The 27,307-nt window shown below is 38.1% G+C and overlaps 1 protein-coding gene across 17 annotated transcripts in view; it reads right to left on the minus strand.

The window, feature by feature from the left end:
• Nucleotides 1-27,307, minus strand: part of FAM228B (family with sequence similarity 228 member B) — a 94,506-nt gene that overhangs the window by 10,934 nt on the left and 56,265 nt on the right. For 10 of the 17 annotated variants that reach the window (XR_011426550.1, XR_002800266.2, XR_011426547.1 and 7 more), the window contains 5 exons: nucleotides 26,519-26,587; nucleotides 24,889-25,080; nucleotides 24,142-24,222; nucleotides 1,629-1,697; nucleotides 480-671 (listed from right to left, as the gene is read on the minus strand). Coding sequence is in view for 12 of the 17 variants with exons in the window: in XM_023619422.2 (XP_023475190.1) it covers nucleotides 480-671; nucleotides 1,629-1,697; nucleotides 24,142-24,222; nucleotides 24,889-25,080; nucleotides 26,519-26,587 (603 nt within the window). In the remaining 5 variants the exon portion in view is untranslated. The remainder of the gene's footprint in view (nucleotides 1-479; nucleotides 672-1,628; nucleotides 1,698-24,141; nucleotides 24,223-24,888; nucleotides 25,081-26,518; nucleotides 26,588-27,307) is intronic. The other 7 variants (XR_011426548.1, XM_070236587.1, XR_011426549.1 and 4 more) reach the window with 4 other exon arrangements.

Genomic DNA, 27,307 nt, shown 5'->3' on the forward strand with positions numbered 1-27,307 from the left:
ACCCTTCTTCCTGCCTTGAACCTAACATCTGAAGCTGTAAGCAACCAAATATGCTTACAAATCTAAGGGTGATGGGGATAAAGTGAAAATATTAAGGATAGCAGAATAGAACAATAGGAAAAGACCTGGGTGATTAACAACCTTGTTATGCTGCCAGAACCCCCAGTGAGACCATCTACCCCTCAATTTCTTATTAAGTAAACAATAAATGTCCATATGGTTTAAGCCACTGTTACTCTCTTAACATTCACCTAAAAGCATTCCTGATAAATCTAGTTCCAAATCAACACCTGTATTCCCTCCACTCAAAACTCCAGGTTTAAAAATGCACTATTACACTTCTGTAATTACAGTTCTGTATTACAGTTCCAGGAATTCATCTTAAATACAAAAATAAGCTTGGGACTGTCTGCATAACCAATGAAAATGTTGGTCCAACTCTTTAAATTATACTTTATTTTAAAAAGTATTCTTAGTACCGTTTTATTTGCGTGCTTTAAAAAATATTCAAAATTCTCTTGCTTCGTTTTTTCCAACCCTCTGTATGAAATTACTTTTTCCATAATTCTCTGCTGAAGAGGCTCTGCAACATTTTGAATCCATTTTTTATGTAACATCTCCTTTCTTCTTTCCTTAAAAATATCCAGATGGTGAAAATACATATCCAATTTCTAATGAAGTGATACAAACAAGAAAAACAAATTATTAATTTTCCACTTATTGTCATTCATTTGAAGACAAGGGAAAAACAGTTGCTCCCACTCCTAAGCTCTCAACACATTGGGGTTGCAAAGTCCTAGCATATGATAACTGAAAAACAGAACAAAGCTCAGAAAGAGAACCTGAGAGCACAGAGCAGGAAGAACCAAGAAAAGTTCTCCACTGTGCCTTCAGATTAAACCGCAATGGAACCCCACCTGACTGATGAAACCCCCGATTCTCAGGATTTCTGAGCGTTCCTGGTCACCCATCCCCTATCTCTAGCCTTCAGTAAAGTCTGTGACAAAACTGGTAGAGGAGAAAGCACACTAGACTTGCTTCGGCACTGCTGTCTCTGAATCAATCAATTCCCAGGAGGGAAATCTCATCTACCTCTTTTGACACTCAAATGAGAATTATGTAAACTTCCTTTATAAATTATAAATCACAATACAAATGTTAAAGTCTTATTACAACACCAAATTTCAATCCCTCTCATTGAAATTAAAACCCCTTTAGGTTTATTAATTCCACAGTGACTATTAGCACTGCTTGGTTATGATCCTTAAATTACTAATGCATTTCCGGTAGGTTTCTATATCCCCTCTGCAATGTGGGAACATATAGAAAGAGTAAGTTTTAGTTGGGAAGAATTTCTATTCAGTACCAGGACAAAGAAGGGGAGCAGTTAGAACAATCTCTCAGATCCCTTAAAGACAGATCTGGGAATCCTGACCTCTTCCTGATCCTATAAGGAGGTGGCCCAATCTCAGATCTACGCAGCATCAACTAGGGAATCAGAGGACGCTCATTCTCTCAGCAAAACGAATCTCTGTGACAATGATAACGTCCTCTTGGCCACGTTGCTCTGCCTCACTCTCGCTCACCCAGAACACACTTAGAATCCACAGTCTGTAGCCAACTCTTACCTTCACAACATAATTTTCTCTAAATAATATTGCATGTACAGCTTCATCAATGTCTTCTCTAGCTAATGCCTAAAATTACAGAATTGAATATTAGGAGGTAAATTCTGAAAAAACAAACCAGAATGACAAAATTCAGCCTTCTTTACCAATAGTTTAGTGTAAAACTAATGTCTGTACCTCAAAGCATATTTTGTAACTTTTTATTATGGAAATTTTCAAATACAATTCTCTGTGAATCCATCACCCAGGTTCAACAATTACCAACTCAGAGTCAATCCTATTTCATCTAAATCCCTACGTACTACCCTCCACCCAAATTATTTTGAAACAAATCCCTTACATCATACCATTAAATCATATTTTTAAAGTACGAAGAAAGCTTCCTAATTAAAGGGATCCTCTATAAAACGAATCCTCTTTTCAGGCATTCGCTTGTTTTAAAGGTTCCCTTTAAGCCTCCTAACTTCTGCCAGGTCTCTTTGTAAGTCAAAACTACACAAAGTTCAGTGCAGTTCAACTGGGCCAGAGTCACAGAGCCAGTCAGCAGCCGCTCGTGGCCGAGGACGAAGATCGTCCTGCATCCAGGGACTTGCTATTTCCATAAGCAGTTTGAGTAAATCTGATGCACTAAATTTCTTTTGGATCACTATGAACTCATTTTCTAACTTTTACTCTTACAGGACTAAGTAAGAACAAATGGAAAGGCCATAAAAACCAAGTTATCTGGAAGAGAAACACTCTTACCTAAAAAGATTATCTAGTGTAAAAGGATACAGGTTCTTAAAATTATGCTATTCAACCTCTGGCTCTTTTTTGGGTTCTGCCACAGTGAGTGCATCAAAACAAACTAAACCCCAAACTCAAATACCAAATCTGTGAATAAGAGAAATCTCAAAAAAACAGTTGTATTTTTACCCATATACTTAACAGCTTCCCATGAAATAAAAGATGATATTCAGACAGCTACTTGGTTCTTCTTCAAAATAAAACTCTCTTGATAATATAAACAGAATTTGTTTAAAAGCCTTCTTACACTTATTTTAAAACGGCAAATAAAAAGGCATGTAAAAACAAACGTTTTCCCCTGAAACTACAATACAAATTTAGAATCGATCAATTTATTTGGAGAAGTACAAACATACACTTTGACAAGTATCTTCGGAAATCACTGTTTTTAGACATCCTATTAACATTACTAGCAAATGTTATATATACTTATTGGTCATGTGTCAGATTTTCAAACCTTTTTTTCTTTAAGGAAATAAACAGATTTTTGTCTTCAATGGCTCCTTTTTTGTGATTTTGCCAGAAAACAGAGAAAGACGTTAATGATTTCTAGCAGCACTTTTGAAATCCACAGCTTTTGTGCACACAAACGCACACACACAAATATTAAGCGTCTCGCTACTCTCACTGGCACCACGAGAAAAGGGACAAAATAAAGGAAATACGCAAGAGCTTTTCTTTACAGTGAGGCGAATGATAGAATCCTATAAAACAATGAAACTTCCTCGACGAGGAGGTCACTGCTGTAGCAGGCTCGGAGAAGTGACGGGTGGGCCACCCTCGGCTTCTCCCGCAGCAGGAGCGGGGGACGGCTGCGTTCACGCCCCGGACCCCTGGCTGGCCACAGGCAACACTCGGACACTCGAACCACACTCGGCCACACCTGATCCCCGGCCATTCCCGTGCAACGGACTCTTGGGAGCGCCTCGTCTATGGCAGGCGCTGGTCTAGTTCTGGGGAACACAACTGTGACTAAGTCAAGACAGTTCCTAATCTCAAGAGATTTATGTCCCACCAACAGAACAACGCCCCGAATCGCCACATTATTTTACCTCCATTAAAGAAACTGACTCAGGCTCCGGCCATTCTTTCAGTTTTTCTGGCCTGAAATGTGCATCACAGCGCGCCGTTTTCGCGGCGGCCATGGGGACCCAACCCCGAGAGGAGGGTCAGCTGAGGACACCAAGGAGGGCGTTGCGGTGGAGCGGCCGGGTTGGGCTCGGAGAGCGGTGTGAACCCCTGCTCCGCCCCGGGGAGTGTCGCTGAGTACAGCCAACCAACAGCACCCCTCGGCGCCCGGGGCTCAGTTTAAAAGGGGGTGCGGTCCTCCCGCCGCGCTCCCGGGAGGGCCTCGTCAGTAACTCGCGGGGTCCGCCGTCGGGCGCCGGGCCTCGGCCACCCGGCCTCGGCCACCCCCCGCGCCGCGAGGGCCACGCCCCCGACTCCGGCGGGCTCCCGGGCCGCCTCCGCCCACCGCCGGCTCCCGGCGCGGCTGGGCAGCAGGGGTCCGCGGCGGGCCGAACATTCCCGGAGGGGAAAGGGCGCGTCCTTTTAAAGACCCATCAAGGCGCTGCGTTTCCACCCGAGCCCCCTGCCCTGGAGCCCCCTACTCTCCCCCGGCCGCTGAGGCGGGAGTCAAGGAGGAGGGCCCGACGCCGCCCGGGCTCCCTCCGCCCGCGCACGTGGGCCTTCAACCGCCTGACCCCAAGCCGCCCTGCTTCCATTTTTTTTTAATAAATTGAGGTCATGTAAGTTAATACTAAAGAGAATTTCCCTTTATCTGTATGAGCTAGGGCGACAGCTAGAAGAGAGGAATGATTTTTAGCACCCCGTTTGCCTGAGGACAACAAAACGACGTCCTGCTGTGTCTAGGTGCTACCACGTCTTCCTGTGACGAGGAGTCCCACCAACAGGAGCCAGAGGGTGACATGCGGGATCAGAGTCAGCCCATGGGTAAGCATACTCAAAATGAATTTTTAAATTTTCTAGACTGTTGGAAAACCTGGGGAGAATATGTAGGTGTTGATTTGAAGGGTGGCTGACCACAGGGAAGACACTTTAATTTAGGGAAAGACCAAGTGAATTGAGATGGGCACTCAGATGTAATCTACACAGAATTCGAAATATATTACGATGTACACCTGAAAGTTATATAAATGTTATAATCCAATGTTACTGCAACAAAAATAAGTTAATTAAATTTTTTAAAAAGAGAGAGATGGGCACTCAGGTAGCTATTATTTTTATTGGATCATAAAGGTAATATTTCTTAACTTCTGGGGAAAATACATTCACAGTGACTGTCAATACATGGTATTGTCATACAGACACTAAACTCAAAAATGAAGTTGATTGCAGATGCTTTTCTTAGACACAGAACCTAATTCTTGAGTACCTTCTTCGGTCCTCACCCTGAGGGATTCCTGCTGGCAGATGGCTTCCTCAGAAGCAGGCTTCTTTGTGACCTCTTTTACCATCAAGGATCAGGGTGGGTACTCCTTGGTTGCTAAAACCTTTTGAATGCGACAGAAGAGAAGAGTTACGTCTGATACAGGGAGGAGGGGCTTACAAGAACAGAAAGAGTTCCTCAGCTCAGCTGATCCTCCTGAAGCCAAGTTCTCCTTGGCATAGCTGAGTGACTCATCTGAAGGCAGGGTCCCCACCTAAGGCTCCTGCCTCAGCCTCTCCTCACTCTATCTGAATTCAGAAACATGGCGAGATTGGAGACAGAGCCAACCCCAAAGACAAATATGCCTTCTCCACCCCTGGTGCCATAATTGGGATGCCTCCCTAATTCATGGAAGAGAACAGAATTTTCTTCCTCCTTCTTCCAGGGGGAGCTCATAAACTAAGCCTCTAGTCTAAAATATAAGCTCCTAGGTACTCCAACAATGCAATGTTTTCCTTCACATCTGGGTCATGCTCTGCTAGAAGAAGTATTTGAGGACAAAACCCCTCCTTTTATACCAAATATAGAAATTAAATAGGATTAGGATGTTTGTCCTAAAACCTGACTCAAACAAGTCTGTATGAGACCATGGCAGTTAGCGATTGTAGAGGAACTTATTCTTTTGGAACCTCATATATAAGAGTGGTTCTGAATCATTCCATCTTTTAAGGTCTTTCTGATACCAACTAACTAAGGCTTAGTTTCAGTGCTTCCTATTATCTCTCAATTTCAGCTCCCATTCAAGAAGCAGCCAATTGTTAAACCACACCTCAAAGACACTGAGAAGTCCACAATGGCCAGCGCCATCTCTCACAGTCATCTGTTTCTACTTTAAATCACTAAGATCCTCATGAGGTAATTAGTCCTTCTCTCTGCTGGCCATGCCAGCCAGCATCAAGCATCTCTAAAAACCCTTCAGCTTCAGCCATACTATATTTACTCATCAAATTTTGAGCTTATTCAGTAAAAGGAAATGGAAACTACTGCAGCTTACTCTGAGGCTTTGTAGGAACAGAGAATTGTAGGCCAACCTCCTAAACAACATCATATGTATAACCTCATTTATCTTCTGCCTTGCTAGGTTCTTTTTAATTATTATCAATAGCTTTACTGAGGTGTAATTTACACACCATAAAATTTACCCATTTTAAGTGTATGAATCAATGATTTTTAGTATATTTACAGAGTTGTGCAAACATCACCATGATCTAATTTTAGAACATTTCTGTCCATCCAAAAACCTCATGCTCATTTATAATCAGTCTCCATTCCCAACCCCACCCCTAGGCAACCAATAATCTACATCCTATCTCTATAGATTTGCCTTTTCTGGACATTTCATATATAGTCGTGTACTGCATAATAATGTTTAAGTCAATGATGGACCACATATACAACAGTGGTCCCATAAGATTAGTACCATACAGCCTAGGTGTGTAGTAGGCTAGGTTTGTGTAAGTACACTCTACAGTGTTCACACAATGACAAAATCACCTAATGATGCATTTCTCAGAACGTATCCCTGTTGTTAAGCAACGCATGACTGTAAATATAAATAGAGTCAAATGTGTGATTGTCCTTTCACTGAGTATAATAGTTTTGAAGTTCATCCATGCTGTAGCATGTATCAGTACTTCTTTTCCTTTTAATTGCCAAATAATATTCTATGTATAGACGTACCACATTTTGTTTATCCATTCACCAGTTGATGAACCTTTGGGTTGTTTCTACTTTTTGGCTATTGTGAATAATGCTACCATGAACACTCACTCTATGTACAAGTCTTCATGTAGATATATGTTCCCATTTCTCCTGGGTAGAAACCTAGGAGTTGAACTGCTAGATCACATGGTAACTGAATGTTTAACATTCTGAGACACTGCTAAACTGTTTTCCAAAGTTGCTGCATCGTTTTATCCCTTCAGCAATGTCTGAGTAATCTCATTACTTTTAACAGATAATTAACAAGTTATCTAACTATATAGAGAAATCTCTTACTTTTAATTCCATAACTACTTAATTGGGATGATTCCCCATGTTGCATGCACAGCAGTATGTACCACTTCTTTGCTTATAACATCTTTTCATTCTGGGTACAATATTGTAACAGCTACTACCCACCAAAACTGGTCCAAAATTCTATTTTTACTGCTCCAATTCAACTAAAAATCTCCTAATCTTAAATTTAATATGAGTTAACAGTTTTGTCTATGTCTGTGCTTGTTATTTCTGAATGTGTTAGCTATTTGTTCTTTAAAATCAGAAAAAGCTGAAGAAAGTTGCCACCTTACCCAGACACAGTGGTGGGAGACGCCTGAGGTCATGCCAAAAGAGTCTGGTGTATGCCTCAGCAGTGACTTTAGCAACTTAAAAGAATGGTATGGGTGGAAAAACAGCCAAGCATCTTAAATGAAAGAAGAGCAAAGCTGTGGAATAGCAGGCTTACTTGTAAATAACTGCTTTTTCTTCTTCCTGAGATTCCAAAAGATGAGGGGGTCTTGCCGAGGGTTTCAAATCACAACTACAATCATTAAAATTCACTTTCACTTTTAACCTTTAACAAGATAACATGTGTGAGGATGTTTAGAAAATAATACTAGCTTATATTTATACAGAAATTATTGTTATACATTGACTGCTATGTATATTGTCCAAAATACCATTTCAAACTGCTGTGCATTCTTAGGTGTTTAAAAGTTGCTGAACCACAATGGAGATTGGTTTATATTTACTGAGAACCTAGAATTAGCTAGGCAAAGTTTAAAGTACTCCCTATCCTCTGGGAGCTTATACTCTAATGTAAAAAGAAGCCTTAGAGATTGTGTAAATGTAACATGCTTCTCCCAAGAGAGAACCCAAAGCCTCCATTCCCCAGTCTCCCTTGCCATAAGGTGGCAGATAGGTGCCTTGGATCCCTCCAGTCTTGCCCCACTCAAGAGCTGACTGAAAGGGTCATCCTGGCCCTGTGAGGAACATCCATTTTCCTGGCATAGATTAAAGCAGAGCTGGTGTGGTTCTGAGGCAAACAGCTGGAGCGGCAGCTTCCTGATTCTGCAGCTTGTTGATCATAGCAGAAACAACACATCACTCACCAGCCAGTTCTACACTGTGATTTTGGGAGTTGTTCCTGAAACTCAGCTGTTTCTTAAGACCTTCCAGTGACTCCGTGAGCAGCACAAATCCTCAATAAATGAATTCTTTTCTAGGGTGGATTCAAGAAACCAAGAGCCCTTGTATTATCCTAACTAACATACTCAGTACACCCAGCATGCAAATGGCCACACCAACAATTAATGGAAAGGATCAGTCTGATCCTGACTTAATTAGAATGGATTTTCCTAGAGAGTGTGGATTTTGAAATATGTTTTGAGTAAAAGAAAATAAATGGGTATGGCAAACATCTAGACTAGTGTATAAAGCATTATTAATGTGAGGACAAAAGGCTTCCTGTGTTAATATATCTGAGAAGGGCTAATGCAGTGGCTCTTTTGTCTGCAGGACTTTTTTAGGCAAGGCTGTCCTGGGGAGAACCTTGAGAATGAGAGTAACTAGTAAGGGGACCTAAGAATAATGAAAAGTTTGGAAGAGAAGGGTATTACCCAATTAGACCTTCTCAACTACCCCTCCTTTTGCTCATAGCCAACTAAAAGTCTGTGCAGTACTGTCCTCAGTCAGCAAATCCAATGGCTGCTTCTCAGTTCTCTGTACTTCAAAGCATTTTGCATAGTGCCTCATCTTTCTTGTTACTCTTTCCTTTCCTGACATCTGTGGCAAATCACTGACTGCTTCTTCTGTCTCGTTTTATTTCTCCCACCTCCTAAATTTTATAGTACAACCTTTGGGCTCTGTCTTTTATTTTCTTTTTTGTAGTGTCTCTCCTCAGCCTATCTAATCTATTCTTATGATTTTACTTTCTTCCAAAGTGAATAACTCTTTATTTCTCCAGCCTCAAATACTCTTCTTTCTTGAGCTGTAGTCTCACTTTTCCAATAACCCATAATATGTCTTTACCTGGAAGGACCACTGTATATAAAACTCAGCATGAACGAAAATTAACTCATCACAACTGTCTTTCTGAATCTGCTCCTCCCGTGTTCCCTCTTCTGCTAATGGCACCCCCATCCTCCCAGTGACCTCGATTTAAATATCAGGGAATTCTCTGACCACCTCTCTCCCTACTCACCATACTAGTCATTACTTTATTAGTTCATAAAACAAACACTGACTTTGTGCCACCCAATTACTATCCTCAAGGAATTTACAGTACCTATAAAGATAGATAGATAGATAGATAGATAGATAGATAGATAGATAGATGTGATATATGTGTGTGTGTGTATATATATGAACAAAAAATATAATATATGCAATAATGGCTGACTAGGAGCTCCAAGGCAGTGATCTTCAGTTTTGTTTATATACTCCCTAAAAGAATTTTGAAAAGCCACATCACCCCTTGCACATTTTAAAATTGACACCTAGAATTTTTCATTGTAAATTTAAATGTTTGTTTCCTGTTAACAGGAGATTTTTTAAATATCAACTTCATTAGGATAAAATAAAATGAGCGTTGGCCTTACTAGGAATTTAAATTTTAGGATAATAGTTGATATAAAATTTTAATCACCGTATTGAATAAAGCATGCCAAATCTGAAAGCAATCACATAAAACTGTTAGCTGAAGATTACAGTCAATGTATTTTGAAAATTTTGGCAGTCCCACAAAACATTACAGTTATATTTAAAAGAAGCCTCACTAAATTATATGGCTTCAGCTATTCCAAATTCAGAGCAGCCCAACACAGACCAAGTACTCTGATTCTAAAGCAAGTCTTTAAATTAATCAACTTATTATTAATTAAAGTAAAATAAATTATATATGACAGGGAAATACAGAAAGACCTGTGGGTTAAGTTTCTTTGTTTCATCATTAAAGAAAGTCTCTCTAAAGCCACTATTTTTATTTATCCTTTATTTGGCAACCTTGAATTTTTTACACCCAGGTTGAAAGGTATGCCTTTCTTTTTAAAAGTGGGATAATAAGTGATATGAATACAGGCTTGTTCTCAGACAGATCAATTTTTGGAAAGAGTACATATAGACTTCAGAATCTGGAAATTGAGTCCCTTAAAACTATCCATGCTTGTGTATACCTTGGAAAGTCTTTACAAGCCCTCACTATATATACCAGTTTGAAATTCACTGCTTTGAGGGAACCCACTCACTCCAAACAACTAGACATTGGATAGAATGTATCTAGTATATCTTTGAGGCATCATTAGTCTCACAAGAGATGGAGGAGGTCTTCAAGAATCAGACACACTCATAAACCTAGCAGAGGGTAGAGGTGTGGGAAGCTGGGGCCATAGTGGGGGGCAGCAGGGGCAGGCGGAACACCCCTAAGGGCAGATGCCAAAAACAGAGTTAACAGGGTAATGAGCCCTGCACCAGCTCTAAGGTGGGGACACTAAACTTGAGACTGCCACACTGAGCCTAGACCTTTGAAGCTGAAGTGGGCCCAGGTTGATGGCATCCCAGCCACCAGCAGAGGCAGAAACAGAAGCAAATCTTCTATGTAGGAAACCTCCCCCAATTTAGGCCAAGAAGACACCCAAAGATGAAGTCATGTAATTAACTCACAAAATTCACTAAGCATATGAGAAAGCAAACCATTATAATTGAGAGTCAGCAGGGAAAAACAATAGATTTAGGTTCCCCAAGGAATACAGAATTTTGAACTAACAGATATAGAATGTAGTGTAGCAATGTATAAAATGTTTAAAGAAAGAAAGGATCCAATCACCAAAATAAGAAAGCAATAAGAGCCTATCAGGATTGAATACGCATATGGATGTGGGTGGGGGTTTTAAGAAATTAAAATTTTTAATATTCAACTTACTGAAGAAACAACTAGTAAAGTAAAAAATATATCCAAAGAGACTACCTAAGGAGATGGAAAATATGGAAGACATATTAAAAGGTATTAAGATATAAGGTTTGCATATGATATATGCAAAGACTAAGATTCAGTACAAGGGCTCAGATAAGAAGCCAGTCATCCCCAAACACATTAGCCTCCAGGAGACTGGAGCAATATGAGTCACAGAAAATAATCCAGACAATCATCCAAAGAGAACATTTTCCTTACCACATTAGTTACCCCAGAACATTGGTGAGGGTGAAATAAATACTGCAGTTGCAACCTACCATATGCCATTAGCTCACTATAAAATCAATATTCTAAATATGATCATCTTCACACACAATCTGAGTTAAATCTGTTATAAGTAGATTCCTGGTTTGGGTAATTACTAGAGTTAGGCTTATGATGCTCAAAGAGAAAGATTTAAAAAATAGTCATCCTTTCAGAATTCTATCTTAAGGTTTCTTTCTGTTTTACATGACATTTACGGTGACGTTTGTGGGAAATTTTTACGAAGTAAGAAGTCAAATGATTAGAGTTCTGCTTCCATTTAGGATGTTAAAAGCTTCAAATAATGTTGCTGCCATCCTAATTACAAGAAAAGGCCAGATAATCTATAAAACCATAACTTTGAGCCCATCAGACCTCAAGGCAACCAAGTATACTAAATTCAAAAACAAGTCCCTCCAAGGAGAAAAAGGACAGATAACTGTTTCACCCTTGGTAGAGAATGGGAGAAAGAGGTGACTTCCATACAAGTAGGTAAAAAAGGAAAAAAATGGATGTTGGACTTCATTAAAATTAAAAACTTCTGGGGCCAGCCCTGTAGCCAAGTGGTTAAGTTCGTGTGCTCCGCTTCAGCAGCCCAGAGTTTCCCTGGTTCACATTCCTGGGCACGGACATGGCACTGCTCATCAGGCCATGCTGAGGTAGCATCCCACATAGCACAACCAGAAGGACCTACAACTAGAATATACAACTATGTACTGGGGGGCTTTGGGGAAAAGAAGGAAAGGGGAAAAAAAGGAAGACTGGCAACAGATGTTAGCTCAGGTGCCAATCTTTAAAAAAATAATTAAAAACTTCTGCTCTGGGGGCCAGCCCAGTGGCACAGTGGTTAAGTTTGCACATTCTGCTTTGGCAGCCCGGGGTTCGCTGGTTCGGATCCTGGGTGCAGGCCTACGCACTGCTTGTCAAGCCATGCTGTGGCAGGCATCCCACATATAAAGTAGAGGAAGATGGACACAGGTGTTAGCTCAGGGCCAGTCTTCCTCAGCAAAAAGAGGAGGATTGGTGGCAGATGTTAGCTCAGGGCTAATCTTCCTCAAAAAAAAATGAAAAAAACTTCTGCTCTGCAAAAGACACTTGTAAGAGAATGAAAAGAAAAGCCACAGACTGGGAGATAGTATTTACAAAACACATTTCTCATAAAGGACTTGTATCCAAAAAAAAACACAAAAAACAGAAAACTCTTAAAAACTCAACATTTAGAAAACAAACAAACATTTTTAAATGGGTGAAAGATCTGAACAGACATCTCACCAAACAAACTACACAGATGGCAAGTAAGCATATGAAAAGGTTCTCAACATCATATGTCCTTAGGGAAATGCAAATTAAAACAACAAGATACTGCTACATGCCTAATAAAATGGCTAAAATCCAAAACACCAACACCACCAAATGCTGGTGAAGATGTGGAGCAACAGGAACTCTCATTCATTACTGGTAAGGATGCAAAATGGTGCACCCAGTTTGGAAGGTGGTTGGTAGTTTCTTACAAAGTTAAACATAGTTTTACCATACAATCCAGCAATTGCATTCCTTGGTATTTACCCAGATGGGTTGAAAACATGTCCACACAAAAACCTGCACATGGATGTTTATAGCAGCTTTATTCATAACTGCCGAAAGTTGGAAGCAACCAAGATGCCGTCAATAGATAAATGGATGAATAAACTGTGATACAATCAATGATAGGAAATTATTCAGCAATTTAAAAAAGAGCTATCCAAGTGACAAAAAAGGCCTAGAGGAACCTTAAATGCACATTACTAAGTGAAAGAAGCCAGTCTGAAAAAGTATTGTAAGCATAATGTACTGTATGATTCTAACTCATTAGGATAGTAAAAAGATCAGCGGTTGCCAGGGGTTTGTGGAGAGGGAGGGATGAATAGGTGAAATGCAGGGGATTTTTAGGTCAGTGAAACTATTCTGTATGGTACTGCAATGGTGGATACATGACATTTTGCATTTGTCAAAATCCACAGAACTGTACAACGCAAACAGTGAACTCTACTGTAAACTATAGACTTTAGTTATTAATAATGATCAATATTGGTTCATAATTGTAACAAATGTACCACACTAATACAAGATGTTAATAATAGGGGAAACTGGCCAGGGGGGAGTAAGGAGGAGGAGATATATAGAAACTGTACTTTCTGCTTAATTTTTTCTGTAAAAACCTAAAACTGCTCTAAAAAATAAAGCCTATTAATTAAAAACAAAAGATATCAGCCAAAATTTTAATGACTCCTTAAAGGCCAAGTGTCGGCTAGCATGTCACTTTGGAATAGCTGGGGAGCCCTCATACAAGAAGTGTTTCCACTCAAGTGCAAGCTCTTCTCCATGGGCCTGCACTAGGAACTAACAAGAAAGATTAGGCACAGGGCAGAAAATCTGAGACAGCCCCCATCTGTGGCAAAGATAAACAAGTGCAGTGTCCTACCCACTTCCCTGGACCCTGCCCACCTACAAAGCAAAAGCCTAAGCTGCTGGGGGAAGGGAAGCAAACTCTTTTTCCCATAGGACAATACACAAAGATCTACTGCTTCTGAGAGAGGAGTAAAAGCAAAACCTGTCTGCCTCTGGAGGAGGGGTGGGAAATCCTCCTACACCCAGGACAGAGGCAAGGATCCACTGCTACTAGGATAGGGATAAAAGCAGAAGTCCTCTGTCCCAGGGGAAGGGGCAAGAAACTACCCTGGGTCTAGAATCTTATACCTAAACCAAGCAGAGTTCTGCTACTATTGAAGAAGGACAGGAAACTACCATCTAGGAACAACCACAGATACAAGATAGAGTTTGGCTGCCCCAGGCAGAAGAGAAAGGAACTCTAAGGAAGCCCTGCTCCTGAGGCCCAAGCACATAGAGCTTGCCTAAAACTGAAGCTGGAAAGGAAAGCAGAGAACATTCCTCTGCCCATGCTGTAAGCCTAGCAACAAGCAACAGCAGTATACTTTTGGTGATGAAGCAAGAGCACAGAGAGAGCCCCCTTCACCTCTGTGATGCAGGCTTGCAGGAATAGCCAAAAAGAGGGGAAGGAGGACCACTTGAGAAAACCCCTCTGGGCACCCGAGACCCCCCCCCATAAACACAGGGTAACAGCAGCCCACCACTAGAGGCATTTGAAGCCTGTGGTGCACTGAAGGTAACAATAACAATAATAAGACCTAAGCCCAGCTCAGCTTCCAACTAGATAAGCCCAATTCTCCACACTAATGCAAGACAGAAGAAGAGGCATATCCATTTCTAGACATAAATACTCAGTCTATACTGTTCTTTTACCTCTAATGCCTGGCATTCAGTCAGAAATCACAAGACATGCCCAAAAAAGCAAGACAAAATAACCTCAAATATCTGACATTTAATCAAAAATTATAAGACATGCAAAAAAAAAAAGTAAGACAAAATAACCCATTGTCAAGAGATAAAGCAAACAATAGAACCAGATTCAGAAATGACCCTAATGTTGGAGTTATCAGATAGGGAATTTAAAATAACTATGAGAAATATGTTAAAGAATCTACTGGAAAGGTGAACAACATGTATGAACAGCAGGAGAACTTCAGGAGAAATGAAAACTATGTGGAAAAAAAATCAAATGGAAATGCTAAAAATAAAAATCTCATCAGAGATGAAAAATTCCTCTGATGGGTTCTTCAGTATGGGACAGAGCCAAGGAAAGATTCATTTGATGCACTGATAAATAGATGGAACACAGCTGAGGAAAGAGTCAGTCAACTAAAGATAGGTCAGTAGAAATTGTCCAGCTGAAATACAAGTAGAAAAAAACTTCTTTCAAAAAGAACAGAGTATTGAAGAGCTACAGAAGTATGGAACAATACAAATGATCTAACATACATATAATTTGTGTCTCAGAAGAAAAAAAAACAGAAAGAATGGGGCATAAGAAATATTTGAAGTGATAACGCCATAGAATTTCCCCCAAAATAATGAAAGACATCAAACCACAGGTACAAGAATCTCTGAGAACCCTAAGTAGAATAAACAGAAAGAAATGGGGAGGGGGGGGACCTATCTAGACACATCATAGTCTAGCTAATGAAAACCAAAGAGAAAGAGAAAATCTTGAAAGCACCCAAGAAAAAAGAAACATTACATATAGATGAACAAAGTCAAGAATTATAGATTTCTCTTTGAAAAATGAAATTTTAAAAAAATAATAACTATGACAAAATTAATATCACTGTCTCAAGAAAAAAGTCTTCAAGTTCCAAGAGGTTTCATAATTTCTATTATATTAACCATTACCTGCTCCTTTTACAAAATTCACTTTCTATGTAGACTGTCGGCAGTTTAAGCCACTCATTTGGAGTCATAAAGTGCCTTGAAGTAGAAATTCTTGGGAATCTGGAATACAGTTTGGCCTTCTCAACCTCTTTAAATTCTTTCATTGTATATATTTTGCCTGTAGGAAGATTAGTAACCTAAATTAGCACTCTTAAATGCAACTCTCATTGCTCTAGGATTATGAAATCATATAACAGTGAGGAACTAAGTACCAGTCTCACACTGAAGAAGAGTTCTCTTTTCGTCATCTTTGTCATATTGTGCCTTTTTCAAAGGATCACGCAATGGTGGGATGGTAACCTACAAGAAAAGCAGTTCTTTGAGAACTCCGTTGCAGGTCTTTTCTGTCTATCTTAAGCATCCATGTATGACTGTTAGCCAGAGAAATAAGAATACAGTGTCTACAAACTAACGGCAGTCTAACCACCATATATATTTAACACATTACAAAGAAATGGAGGCACTCCAACACATCTCTTAGCACGGCCCTCCAGCCTTGTTTAGCTCTTGTTTTAATAACCTTATCAGATCATTGTGTATATTCTTAGATACTATACTCAAATTTGTTAAGCAGTAGTTTCTTAAAGGTTAGTTATGATGTGGAATCTGAAACCATATCAATAAATTATTCAGGGGGTGACATCAGCAAAATGGCGGACTGAGCTGACCCAGGACTCTCTCGCCTCCAAACTACAACCCAAACCCAGAACAACTGAATTTCAGCCAATAACTCTAATAATAACAGAGATCGTCAGAGACCCACAGCAGCAAAATGACAGAGGGTGGAGAGGCTGGAGCCGCCCTCGGAGGAGCTGGAAAAGGGTAAGAGAGAACTTTGCTCCATCCCATAGAGACTGGGATGTCTCCCGGGGGTGAGGGAAGGAGCGGGGGAGGGGTCATGCATCCATGGGATCGTCCAGGACTCCCAATGCCCATGCAGCAGAAACCCTCTAACGGGGGAAAGCTTTCGTGTTGGGGGACCCCATCAAGCCAGGGCCCCGGGAAACCAGAGAGCGAGAGCTGATCGGAATCCAGGTCAGCATGCGAGAGAAAGTGCCCCTCCTCCCCCAACCGGCACTGCATGCCGCCATCGCAGCTGAAGGTGGAGGGCTCAGAACGCGTGCCTCTCAACCCCCTTCTAGTGGCAACAGGCTGTAACTGCAACCGAATAATTCTATCATATGCAAAAACCGCTCCTCTACCATACAGCAATTTATAAAAGCTCCAGACCAGAAGGAAAACAATAAAAACACAGAATTAAGTCCTGAGCACTTGGAAATAGGTAAACTAAGTGAAAATGAGTTCAGAGTAGTTATCATCAAAAAACTCAATGAAGTAAAGGGAAATATAGAGAAACAAGTCAACAAGTTCTGTAGTTACTTCACAAAAGAGATAGAAACTATAAAGAAAAATCAATCAGAAATATTAGAGATGAAAAATACAATGAATCAGATAAAACAGAAAACGGACTCCCTGAATGCATGTGTAGACACCACAGAGGAGAAAATTAGCATAATCGAAGACAGACGGGCTGAATGGCTCCAGACAGAGGAAGAAACAGAACTAAGAATTAAAAAAAATGAAAAGAATCTCCGAGAAATAGCAGATTCAATGAGGAAATCCAATTTAAGAATTATCAGAATTCCGGAGGGCATGGAAAAGGAAAATGGAGCAGAAAGTGTGCTTAACGAAATTATAGAAGAGAACTTCCCAAATCTAGGGATTGAGGGAGAAATGTGTATGGAGGCAGCTTTCAGATCTCCTAGATTTGTCAATGTAAAAAGACCTACTGCAAGGCATATAGTAGTAAAAATGACAAAAATGAAAGACAAAGAAAGAATACTCAGGGCAGCAAGACAGAAGAAAATAACCTACAAAGGAACTCCTATCAGACTTTCAGCGGATTTCTCTACAGAAACCTTACAAGCTAGGAGAGAATGGAATGACATATTCAAAACTTTAAAAGATAAAAATCTTCAGCCAAGAATACTCTATCCAGCAAAAATATCCTTCAGATATGAGGGAGAAATTAAATCTTTTCCAGACAAACAAAAGTTAAGGGAATTTGTAACCAAAAGTACTCCACTACAAGAAATCCTCAAGAAGGCTCTCATACCTGAAAAAAGAAAAAAAGGGAGAAAGGGGTCACAAACTACAGAGTAGGGAGACAGATAGAACCAGAATAGGATAGCAAATATTCAACCATAGCATTAGGATAAAGGGAAGGAAACTACCAAAGCAAAGACAATCTTATCACTCTAACCACAAACTCATAACACGAGTTGGAATAAGAGATGAAAATCATAATTTAGGAGGGGAAGAGGAAAGGGACTAAATCAGTCTAGGCCAAGTAAGTAAGAGACCAACAGAAAATGGACTATATTATACACGAGATTCTAAATACAAACTTCAGGGTAGCCACTAAACTAAAAAACAAAACAGAGACACAAAACATAAATAAGGAAAAATCTAAGAAACCCAGCATAAGAAATTGCAGAAGTCAATGGGTAGGCTAAACACACACAGGATGAGAAACAAAGGAAATGCAGGAAAACCGGATAACGAGCCACAGAATGACAGCATTAAGCCCTCATGCATCAATAATCACCCTCAATGTAAACGGATTGAACTCTCCAATAAAAAGACACAGAGTGGCAAAATGGATTAAATAACAAGATCCAACAATTTGTTGCCTCCAGGAAACACACCTCAGCCCCAAGGACAAACACAGGCTCAGAGTGAAAGGGTGGAAGACAATACTTCAAGCTAATAGCAAACAAAAGAAAGCAGGTGTCACAATACTTATATCAGACAAAACGGATTTCAAAATAAGGCAGGTAAAGAGAGACACAGAGGGACAATATATAATGATCAAACTGACACTTTATCAAGAAATAACGCATATAAATATCTATGCACCCAACACAGGAGCACCAAAGTTCATAAAGCAACTATCAACAGACCTAAAGGAAGATGTTAAAGACAACACAATAATAGTAGGGGACCTCAACACCCCATTCACGTCAATGGACAGATCACCCAGACAGAAAATCAACAAGGAAATAGTGGAACTAAATGAAAAGCTAAAACAATTGGACTTAATAGACATATATAGAACACTTCATCCAAAAACAGCAGAATACACATTCTTCGCAAGTGCACATGGAACATTCTCAAGGATAGACCATATGTTGGGAAACAAGGCAAGCCTCTACAAATTTTAAAAAATTTAAATAATAACAAGCATCTTCTCCGATCATAATGCTATAAGGCTAGAAATTAATTACAAGAAAAAAGCTGAGAAAGGCACAAGGATGTGGAGACTAAACAATATGCTATTGAACAAGCAATGGATCATTGAAGAAATTAAAGAAGAAATAAAAAAATACCTGGAGACAAATGAAAATGATAACATGCCATACCAACTCATATGGGATACAACAAAAGCTGTATTAAGAGGAAAATTTATTGCAATACAGACACATCTTAACAAACAAGAAAAATCCCAAATAAGCAATCTTAAACTACACCTAACTGAATTAGAGAAAGAAGAACAAAGCCCAAAGTCAGCAGACGGAGAGAAATAATAAAAATCAGAGCAGAAATAAATGCTATTGAAACGAAAAAGGCAGTAGAAAGGATCAATGAAACAAAGAGCTGGTTCTTTGAGAAGATAAATAAAATTGACAAACCCCTAGCCAGACTTACAAAGAAAAAAAGGGAGAAAGCTCAAATAAACAAAATCAGAAATGAAAGAGAAGAAATAATAATAGACTCTGCAGAAGTACAACGGAATATAAGAGAATACTACGAAAAACTATATGCCAACATAATGGATAACCTAGAGGAAATGGATACATTCTTGGACTCCTACAATCTCCCAAAGCTCACTCAAGAAGGAGCAGACAATTTGATAAGCCCAATCACAAGGAAAGAGATTGAAATAGCAATCAAAAACATCACAAAGAATAAAACCCCAGGACCAGATGGCTTTCCTGGGGAATTCTACCAAACTTTCAGAGAGGATTTAATACCTCTCCTTTTCAAGCTATTCCAAAAAATTAGGGAGGATGGAACACTTCCTAATACATTCTACGAGGCCAACATCACGCTGATACCTAAGCCTGACAAGGACAGCACGAAAAAAGAGAACTACAGGCCAATATCACTGATGAACATAGATGCAAAAATTCTAAACAAAATTTTGGCAACCAGAATTCGCAATTCATCAAAAGGATCATACATCATGATCAAGTGGGATTCATACCAGGGATACAGGGATGGTTCAACATCCGCAAATCAATCAATGTGATACACCACATCAACAAACTGAGGAATAAAAACCACATGATCATCTCAATAGATGCAGAGAAAGCATTTGACAAGATCCAACAGCCATTTATGATAAAAACTCTAACAAAATGGACACAGAAGGGAACTACCTCAACACAATAAAGGCCATATATGACAAACCCACAGCCAACATCATATTCAATGGGCAAAAACTGAGTGCCATCCCCCTGAGAACAGGAACGAGACAAGGATGCCCTCTATCACCACTCTTATTTAACATAGTACTGGAGGTCCTGGCCAGAGCAATCAGGCAAGAAAAAGGAATAAAAGGAATCCAAATAGGGAAGGAAGAAGTGAAACTCTCGCTGTTTGCAGACGACATGATCTTATATATAGAAAACCCCAAAGAATCCATTGGAAAACTTTTAGAAGTAATCAACAACTACAGCAAAGTTGCAGGGTATAAAATCAATTTGCATAAATCAGTAGCATTTCTATATTCTAATAACGAACTAACAGAAAAATAACTCAAGAACACAATGCCATTCACAATCGCTACAAAAAGAATAAAATATCACAGGGTGAATTTAACTAAGGAAGTGAAAGACCTATACAATCAAAATCACAAGGCCTTTCTGAAAGAAATGGATGATGACATAAAGAGATGGAAAGACATTCCATGTACATGGATTAGAAGAATAAACATAGTTAAAATGTCCATTGTACCTAAAGCAATCTACAGATACAATGCTATCTCAATCAGATTCCCAATGACATTCTTTACAGAATTAGAACAAAGAATCCTAAAATTCATATGGGGCAACAAAAGACCCTGAATTGCTAAAGCAATCCTGAGAAAAAAAGAACAAAATGAGAGGCATCACAATCCCTGACTTCAAAACATACTACAAAGCTACAGTAATCAAAACAGCATGGTACTGGTACAAAAACAGGTGCACAGATCAATGGAACAGAATTGAAAGCCCAGAAATAAAACCACACATCTATGGACAGCTTATCTTCGACAAAGGAGCTGAGGGCATATAATGGAGAAAAGAAAGTCTTTTCAACAAATGGTGCTGGGAAAACTGGAAAGCCACATGTAAAAGAATGAAAATTGACCATTCTTTCTCACCATTCATCAAAATAAACTCAAACTGGATCAAAGACCTAAAGGTGAGACCTGAAACCATAAGGCTTCTAGAAGAAAATGGAGGCAGTACACTCTTTGACATCAGTATTCAAAGGATCTTTTCGGACACCATGTCTTCTCAGAGAAGGGAAACAATAGAAAGAATAAAGAAATGGGATTTCATCAGACTAAAAAGCTTCTTCCAGGCAAATGAAAACAGGACTGAAACAAAAAAACAAGCCACTAACTGGGAAAAAATATTTGCAAGTCATACATCTGACAAAGGCCTAATATCCATAATATATAAAGAACTCACACAACTCAACAACAAAAAATCAAACAACCCGATCAAAAAATGGGGTGGAGACACAAACAGATATTTCTCCAAAGAAGATATATGGATGGCCAATAGGCACATGAAAAGATGTTCATCATTGCTGATCATCAGGGAAATGCAAATCAAAACTACACTAAGATATCACCTTACACCCATTAGAATGACAAAAATATCTAAAAGTAATAGTAACAAATGTTGGAGAGGTTGTGGAGAAAAAGGAACCCTCATACGCTGCTGGTGGGAATGCAAACTGGTGCAGCCACTATGGAAAACAGTATGGAGATTCCTCAAAAAATTAAAAATAGAACTACCATACGACCCAGCTATCCCACTACTGGGTATCTATCCAAAGAGCTTGAAGTCAGCAATTCCAAAAGTCCTATGCACCCCAATGTTTATTGCAGCATTATTTACAATAGCCAAGACGTGGAAGCAACCTAAGTGCCCATCAACAGATGACTGGATAAAGAAGATGTGGTATATATATACAATGGAATACTACTCAGCCATAAAAAAGAACAAAATCGTCCCATTTGCAACATGGATGGACCTTGAGGGAATTATGTTAAGTGAAATAAGCCAGACAGAGAACGACAATCTCTGTATGACTCCACTCATATGAGGAATTTAAAAATGTAGACAAAGAGAACAGATTAGTGGCTACCAGGGGAAAGATGGGGTGGGGGGTGGGCATAAAGGGTGAAGGGGTGCACCTACAACATGACTGACAATAATGTACAACTGAAATTACGCAAGATTGTAACCTATCACTAACTCAATAAAAATTTAAAAAATAAATAAATAAATAATTCAAACTCTGCTATGTTAAAATCCATTGGTCTATCCTGAACTTTGAATGGATCTCTTATCCATGTCATGAATTGGTTGTTTGGAAAAAATTGGATCACTGAGTTACGTGAGATCTTCCAAATGTTAATACATTTTATTATACAACAATCACATTCATTAATATCATTACTAATCTCATCAGTAAAGTCTTTGTGTATTAGGATACTGTCACATTCATGATGGTGAATATGATTTTTCCAAAATTAGAATTCTTTGCTTAAAAGCTCACATTTTTATCATTGGTAACAAATATTATCAGTTGTTTTTCTTGAAGTAACAGACTCACTTCATTAATTTTCCAGAAAATGTCTGCCAAATACCCAAGACTTAACCATAGTTTGTCAGTCATTCTTTCCATTAAAAATAGTGTTCCATGAAAAAAAATCAACCAATTCAAACAATTGTACTGTATTTCAGTATGCAGAAGTGTTCTTTCCATACTACCCATTTCATCATACAGAATATTAAAAAGATGTATACTCAAAAAGCAAGATTTAATAAAATTAATAATTTTTACTGTTTGATCAAGGACATTCTGAAGTGAAACTGGAATTTTTTTTTTTACTATGAGTGCATGCCAATGAAAATATGACCATCATTACAATTTGGTGACACTGACTTAAGTTGTTCTATGGCACCGGCAGTTTTACCTACCATTGCTTTTGCACCATCAAAGCAAATGTTGACACAATAAAAAAGGAAAATAATATTTGGCACTATTATGAAAAGCTTTGGCCTAATGGACCCCCTAAAAGGGGTTCGGGGCTCTCAAAGGTCTATTCACCTCACTTTGAGAACTGCTGCTATAATTTCCAAGTGCTCAACTTAGCTTAGAGGTCACCTGTCAGCTTAGAAAGGCAGCATGGTAAAAGAACAGAATGGAATTTCAGTATCAAAAAGATCTGGTTTCAAATCCCAATTCTGCCTCTTACTAGCTATAGTACTAGTTAGTATATCTAAGGCTCTGACTCTAAACTCTCAGTTTAACTCTCACCTATAAAAATAGGGAAAATAGCACGTACACACACCCCAATTTGGCAAAAAAAATGGACCTGCTTTGCCTGCAAATGCCAGCAGTTTAAAATGTCAATGACTCAAGGTTGGTCTATGACTCAGGGATATTATTTTGTTTAATAATATCTACTATTAGCAAATGTGTGGAAAAATGGATGCTGGTGGGGGCGCAAATTTATACAACCATTCTTGAGGACAATTTGGCTATATGAATCGAAATCATGCATAGCCTTTAACTTAGCAATTCGACTTCTAGCAACTTACCCTAAGGAAAAAGTTAATAAATAGTTACAGGAATGTTCATCATAATGTCATTTATAACAGCAATAGGTCAAAAACAACCTAGATATTCAAAATAGGGAATATGTAAAAGATAATGATGTTACAGCAAGATACTACATATGATCAGAAACACATCTCTGCTCTGCTATTTACAGTTGTGTGACGTTGAACAAGTAACTTAACCTATCTGTGCCTCACCTGCCTCATCTGTAAATTACCTCACATGGTAGCAGTGAAGATGAAATAAAATGAAAAGAAGAAGTCCTAACGTTGGGTTAAGCCCTCAGTGCAAGTTAACTGCTATTAATAATAGAATACCATGCAATGATTAAAATGATGTATTTAAACTTATTGACCAAAGAAAGAAGCAAATCATAAACTATTGAGAGGGAAAAAAGCAGAATATAAAACCTAATGTAGAGTGTAATCCCATTCCTGTAAAATAAAAATGTGCATATACACCTACATATAGAAAAAAAGTTTTGAAGGAGAAACAAGAATGTTAATGAGTTCATTCTGGATAATGGAATTGTGAGTGTTTCTTTTATTCTTTACTTAAAATTCATTTTCTCATTTATCATGAAAATGTATTACTTCTGTAACAAATTAGAAGTCTATGAAATTTTTAAATGTTACCTATTACCCAGTTATTACACAGTATTTGCAAATTTTACAGAGATTTAATTTAGATTAGACTTTGGCTTTTTTGTTCCTTTCTAAGATATGGAGATGGGAAACTATTCTTAAGATGTTACTGCATTCTTAGGGAATCACTAAAGGACAACTTATATATTAGGGCTCCTCAAAAAAACCAACCACATAATACCAAAGTTAAATAAAAATCTATCCTACCTTCAGAAAATTTGGGTCCTCTTTTCTTGTATAAAAAGGATCATACTCTTTTGGATCATAATGCTCTATAAATGCATTTCCCTATAGGAAGGAAATAAAACCACATATAAGAACAAGAGGTACACAATTAATTTTGAACATAACAGAACTCAAGAGTCAAGCACATAGTTCCATTCTTGTGCTTTGAAATGGCATCACTGACAAAGGCAAAAGGGAAGGGAAGACCAAATTTATTTGAAGTTAAATTTAATGTATTCAAGTAATAAATATTATAGTGATACAAGAAATTTACTTAAAATTTGCAAGATTTTAATAAAGAATGTTAGAACACTAAAAGATTTGTGAATTTGTTTTTAAACGCTTACTAATCGAACATCTTAGATCTCTTTAAAATGCTAGAACAGACATATTTTATAGCTTTGTAAATAGAGTTCCAGAACAACAAAAAAATATATATATATATCCTGAACCTAAAGTCCAAAATTTCTTAATAGGTATATAAAATGAATAATTACATGGGAAAAACAAAGAAAAATTATTCTAATGTACACACCTAAATCCCGACCTAATCCTCCTCCTCCACCCTCTCCACACACCCTGGATTTAAGAATAGTATATGCTATAACAGAGTACAGCTTACACATATATAGAGTGGGGAGGGGCAGGCTGTTTGGATGATCATAAATAAACAAAGATAACTATAGTTTTTAAACCAACTGAAAACAGTTTCAAATGATCTCTTAGTACCTTTTTATTTACATGTTTTAAAAAACCATCTAATTCCTCTTGTCTCCTTTTCTTAATCTTCTTATGTGAACAAACTTTTTCTATAATTTTCTTCTGGAGAGGATCTGCCACATGGTCAACCCATCTTTTATATAATATCTCTTTTCTTCTTGCATTTAAGAAGTTATGATGTTGTAAATACTTATCTAGTTCCTAGTAAACAATGATAGAAAAGACAAATATATTACCTTAAAGCTCTCTTGTTCTAAAATTTAAATTTCATTTATATTCCTAACAATGACCGACAAAGTCATTCATTACTTCAGTCATTTATTTGGCTTCCACTGTGTGATACACACTAAACTGGAAACAAAGAATATACAGATAAATTAAACAACATGCCTGCTCCCCCTGGAGGGACAGACTACAAAACAAATCCACAAAACAATAGAAAGAAGGAGAATATAGCAAGATATATATTTAGGGGCTGGCCTGGTGGCGCAGCGCTTAAGTGCACAGGTTCCGCTTCGGCGGCCCAGGGTTCACCGGTTTGGATCCCAGGTGCGGACATGGCACCTCTTGGCAAGCCATGCTGTGGTAGGCGTCCCACATATAAAGTAGAGGAAAATGGACATGGATGTTAGCTCGGGGCCAGTCTTCCTCAGCAAAAAGAGGAAGATTGGCAGCAGATGTTAGCTCAGGGCTAATCTTCCTCAAAAAAAAAAATCATTAAAAATAGCAAATTTTGTTTTATATATTTTACAACAATGGGAAAAAATGATTAAATTTTTTTTTAAAGATTTACAAAATGGGAGCTATTTGGGATGAGCCTTAAAGAATGAGTTATCTAGGAAGAGAAGGGATGACAGAGAATGAAGAAGAAAATATTCTATGCAGAAAAAAAAAAGACAAGAGTAAAGAGGCAGAAGTGTAGCACAACCTGGTCCAAATAGCAAGTAGTCTGCAAAGAAAATGCTTGATTTCGACTATAAACCAAATAATTCCCACCAAAACTTCTCATTCTCCTTTCATCTAGCAAATGAAATAATGTGACTACTAGGATCAACAACATGAAATTCATAATGAAAAAAATAAAATAACAAGAATCCTGAGAGTCTCTCTAACTTCAGTTCATAGTACAGTTCAACCATACTCAATGAACAGTACCTTTCCTTTTGAAACAAATCTGAAGGAAATTCTTAAAAACAAAAACAGGTCACCTACTCCAGTGTTTAGTGTACTTCACATGGACATTAGTCTTGTCTGATAATTATGCCCATCCTGCTACAGCTAAAGCCTTGTTGTTACCAATGTATACCTGAGTAATGACTGGCCAGTGTGTTCCAATAACAGTTCTTAAAGCTCTTAATAATACATAATGACTCCACAGAAACCCCGCTAAGATGAAGGAACAAATGAGTAGGGAGAAACTCTTTTAAGTTATCTGTGAAAGAATCCCCACAAAGAACAGGAAGAGAGGAAGTCAAAGCAATCTCAGAGCTCTCTTAAGGTTAATCCTAGGGACTAATAAGTGTTTTTAATTCTTTCTATTTTCTATATTTTCTAAGATTTTTATAATGATGCATTACATCTAAAATGGAAAAACAAAATTTAATTTTTAATTGAGATACATTCTGTAACCAGTTCTTACCTTAATCATGTAGTTTTCTCTATATAATATTGATTGAATAGCTGCATCAATATCTTCTTCAGCTAATGTCTAAAATAATAGGATGAGACTTTGCAAATCAAATCTTAAAAAAATTAAATTATTAAGACTACCTGGACTCATAATATTTTATGTGACAGACATGTCCCTGGAAAGTTCTCTGTAAATCCAATTTTTCAACCTCAAGTCATATTATCAAGTACTTGTTTAAGAGTATTTGAATCTTTCTGCTTTTGGGTACAGCTCATTCTAGGGCAAAAAAATAACTCAGATCACAGATATTTTGAGTCCAAGCATGGTCATAAGACTTGCCCAGAGTCACGTGGTAGGGAGAACCCATTGTTTTTCACTTCCTATAAAATGCTTTTACCTTTATGGGTTAAAATAGATGTAATCAGGCCTGTATTTTAATTCATTTAGTCATAATAGCTATCAAATATTAATAATAAATTTTTATATACGAATCACATTTTCAGATTTTAAACAACACAATCTTCAGGAAATAGTTCATAACATTAATTTTTTCCATATTCATAACAAATCTTCAACAATTAAATATCTGCCAGAAAATAGAAGAGGTTAATTTCTAGCATACATGTGAATGTAATTAATGTCACTGAATTGTACACTTAAGAATAATTTAAAATAGCAGATTTTATGCTATATACATTTTACCACACTGAAAAAATGATTAAATTAAAATTTAAAAGATTCCCAGAGTGGGAGACATTTTTGATAGGCCTTTGAAATCCTCTCATAGTTACACAAAAA

Source organism: Equus caballus, chromosome 15 (assembly GCF_041296265.1).
Source record: "Equus caballus isolate H_3958 breed thoroughbred chromosome 15, TB-T2T, whole genome shotgun sequence".
In the NCBI taxonomy this organism is placed as follows: Eukaryota; Metazoa; Chordata; class Mammalia; order Perissodactyla; family Equidae; genus Equus; species Equus caballus.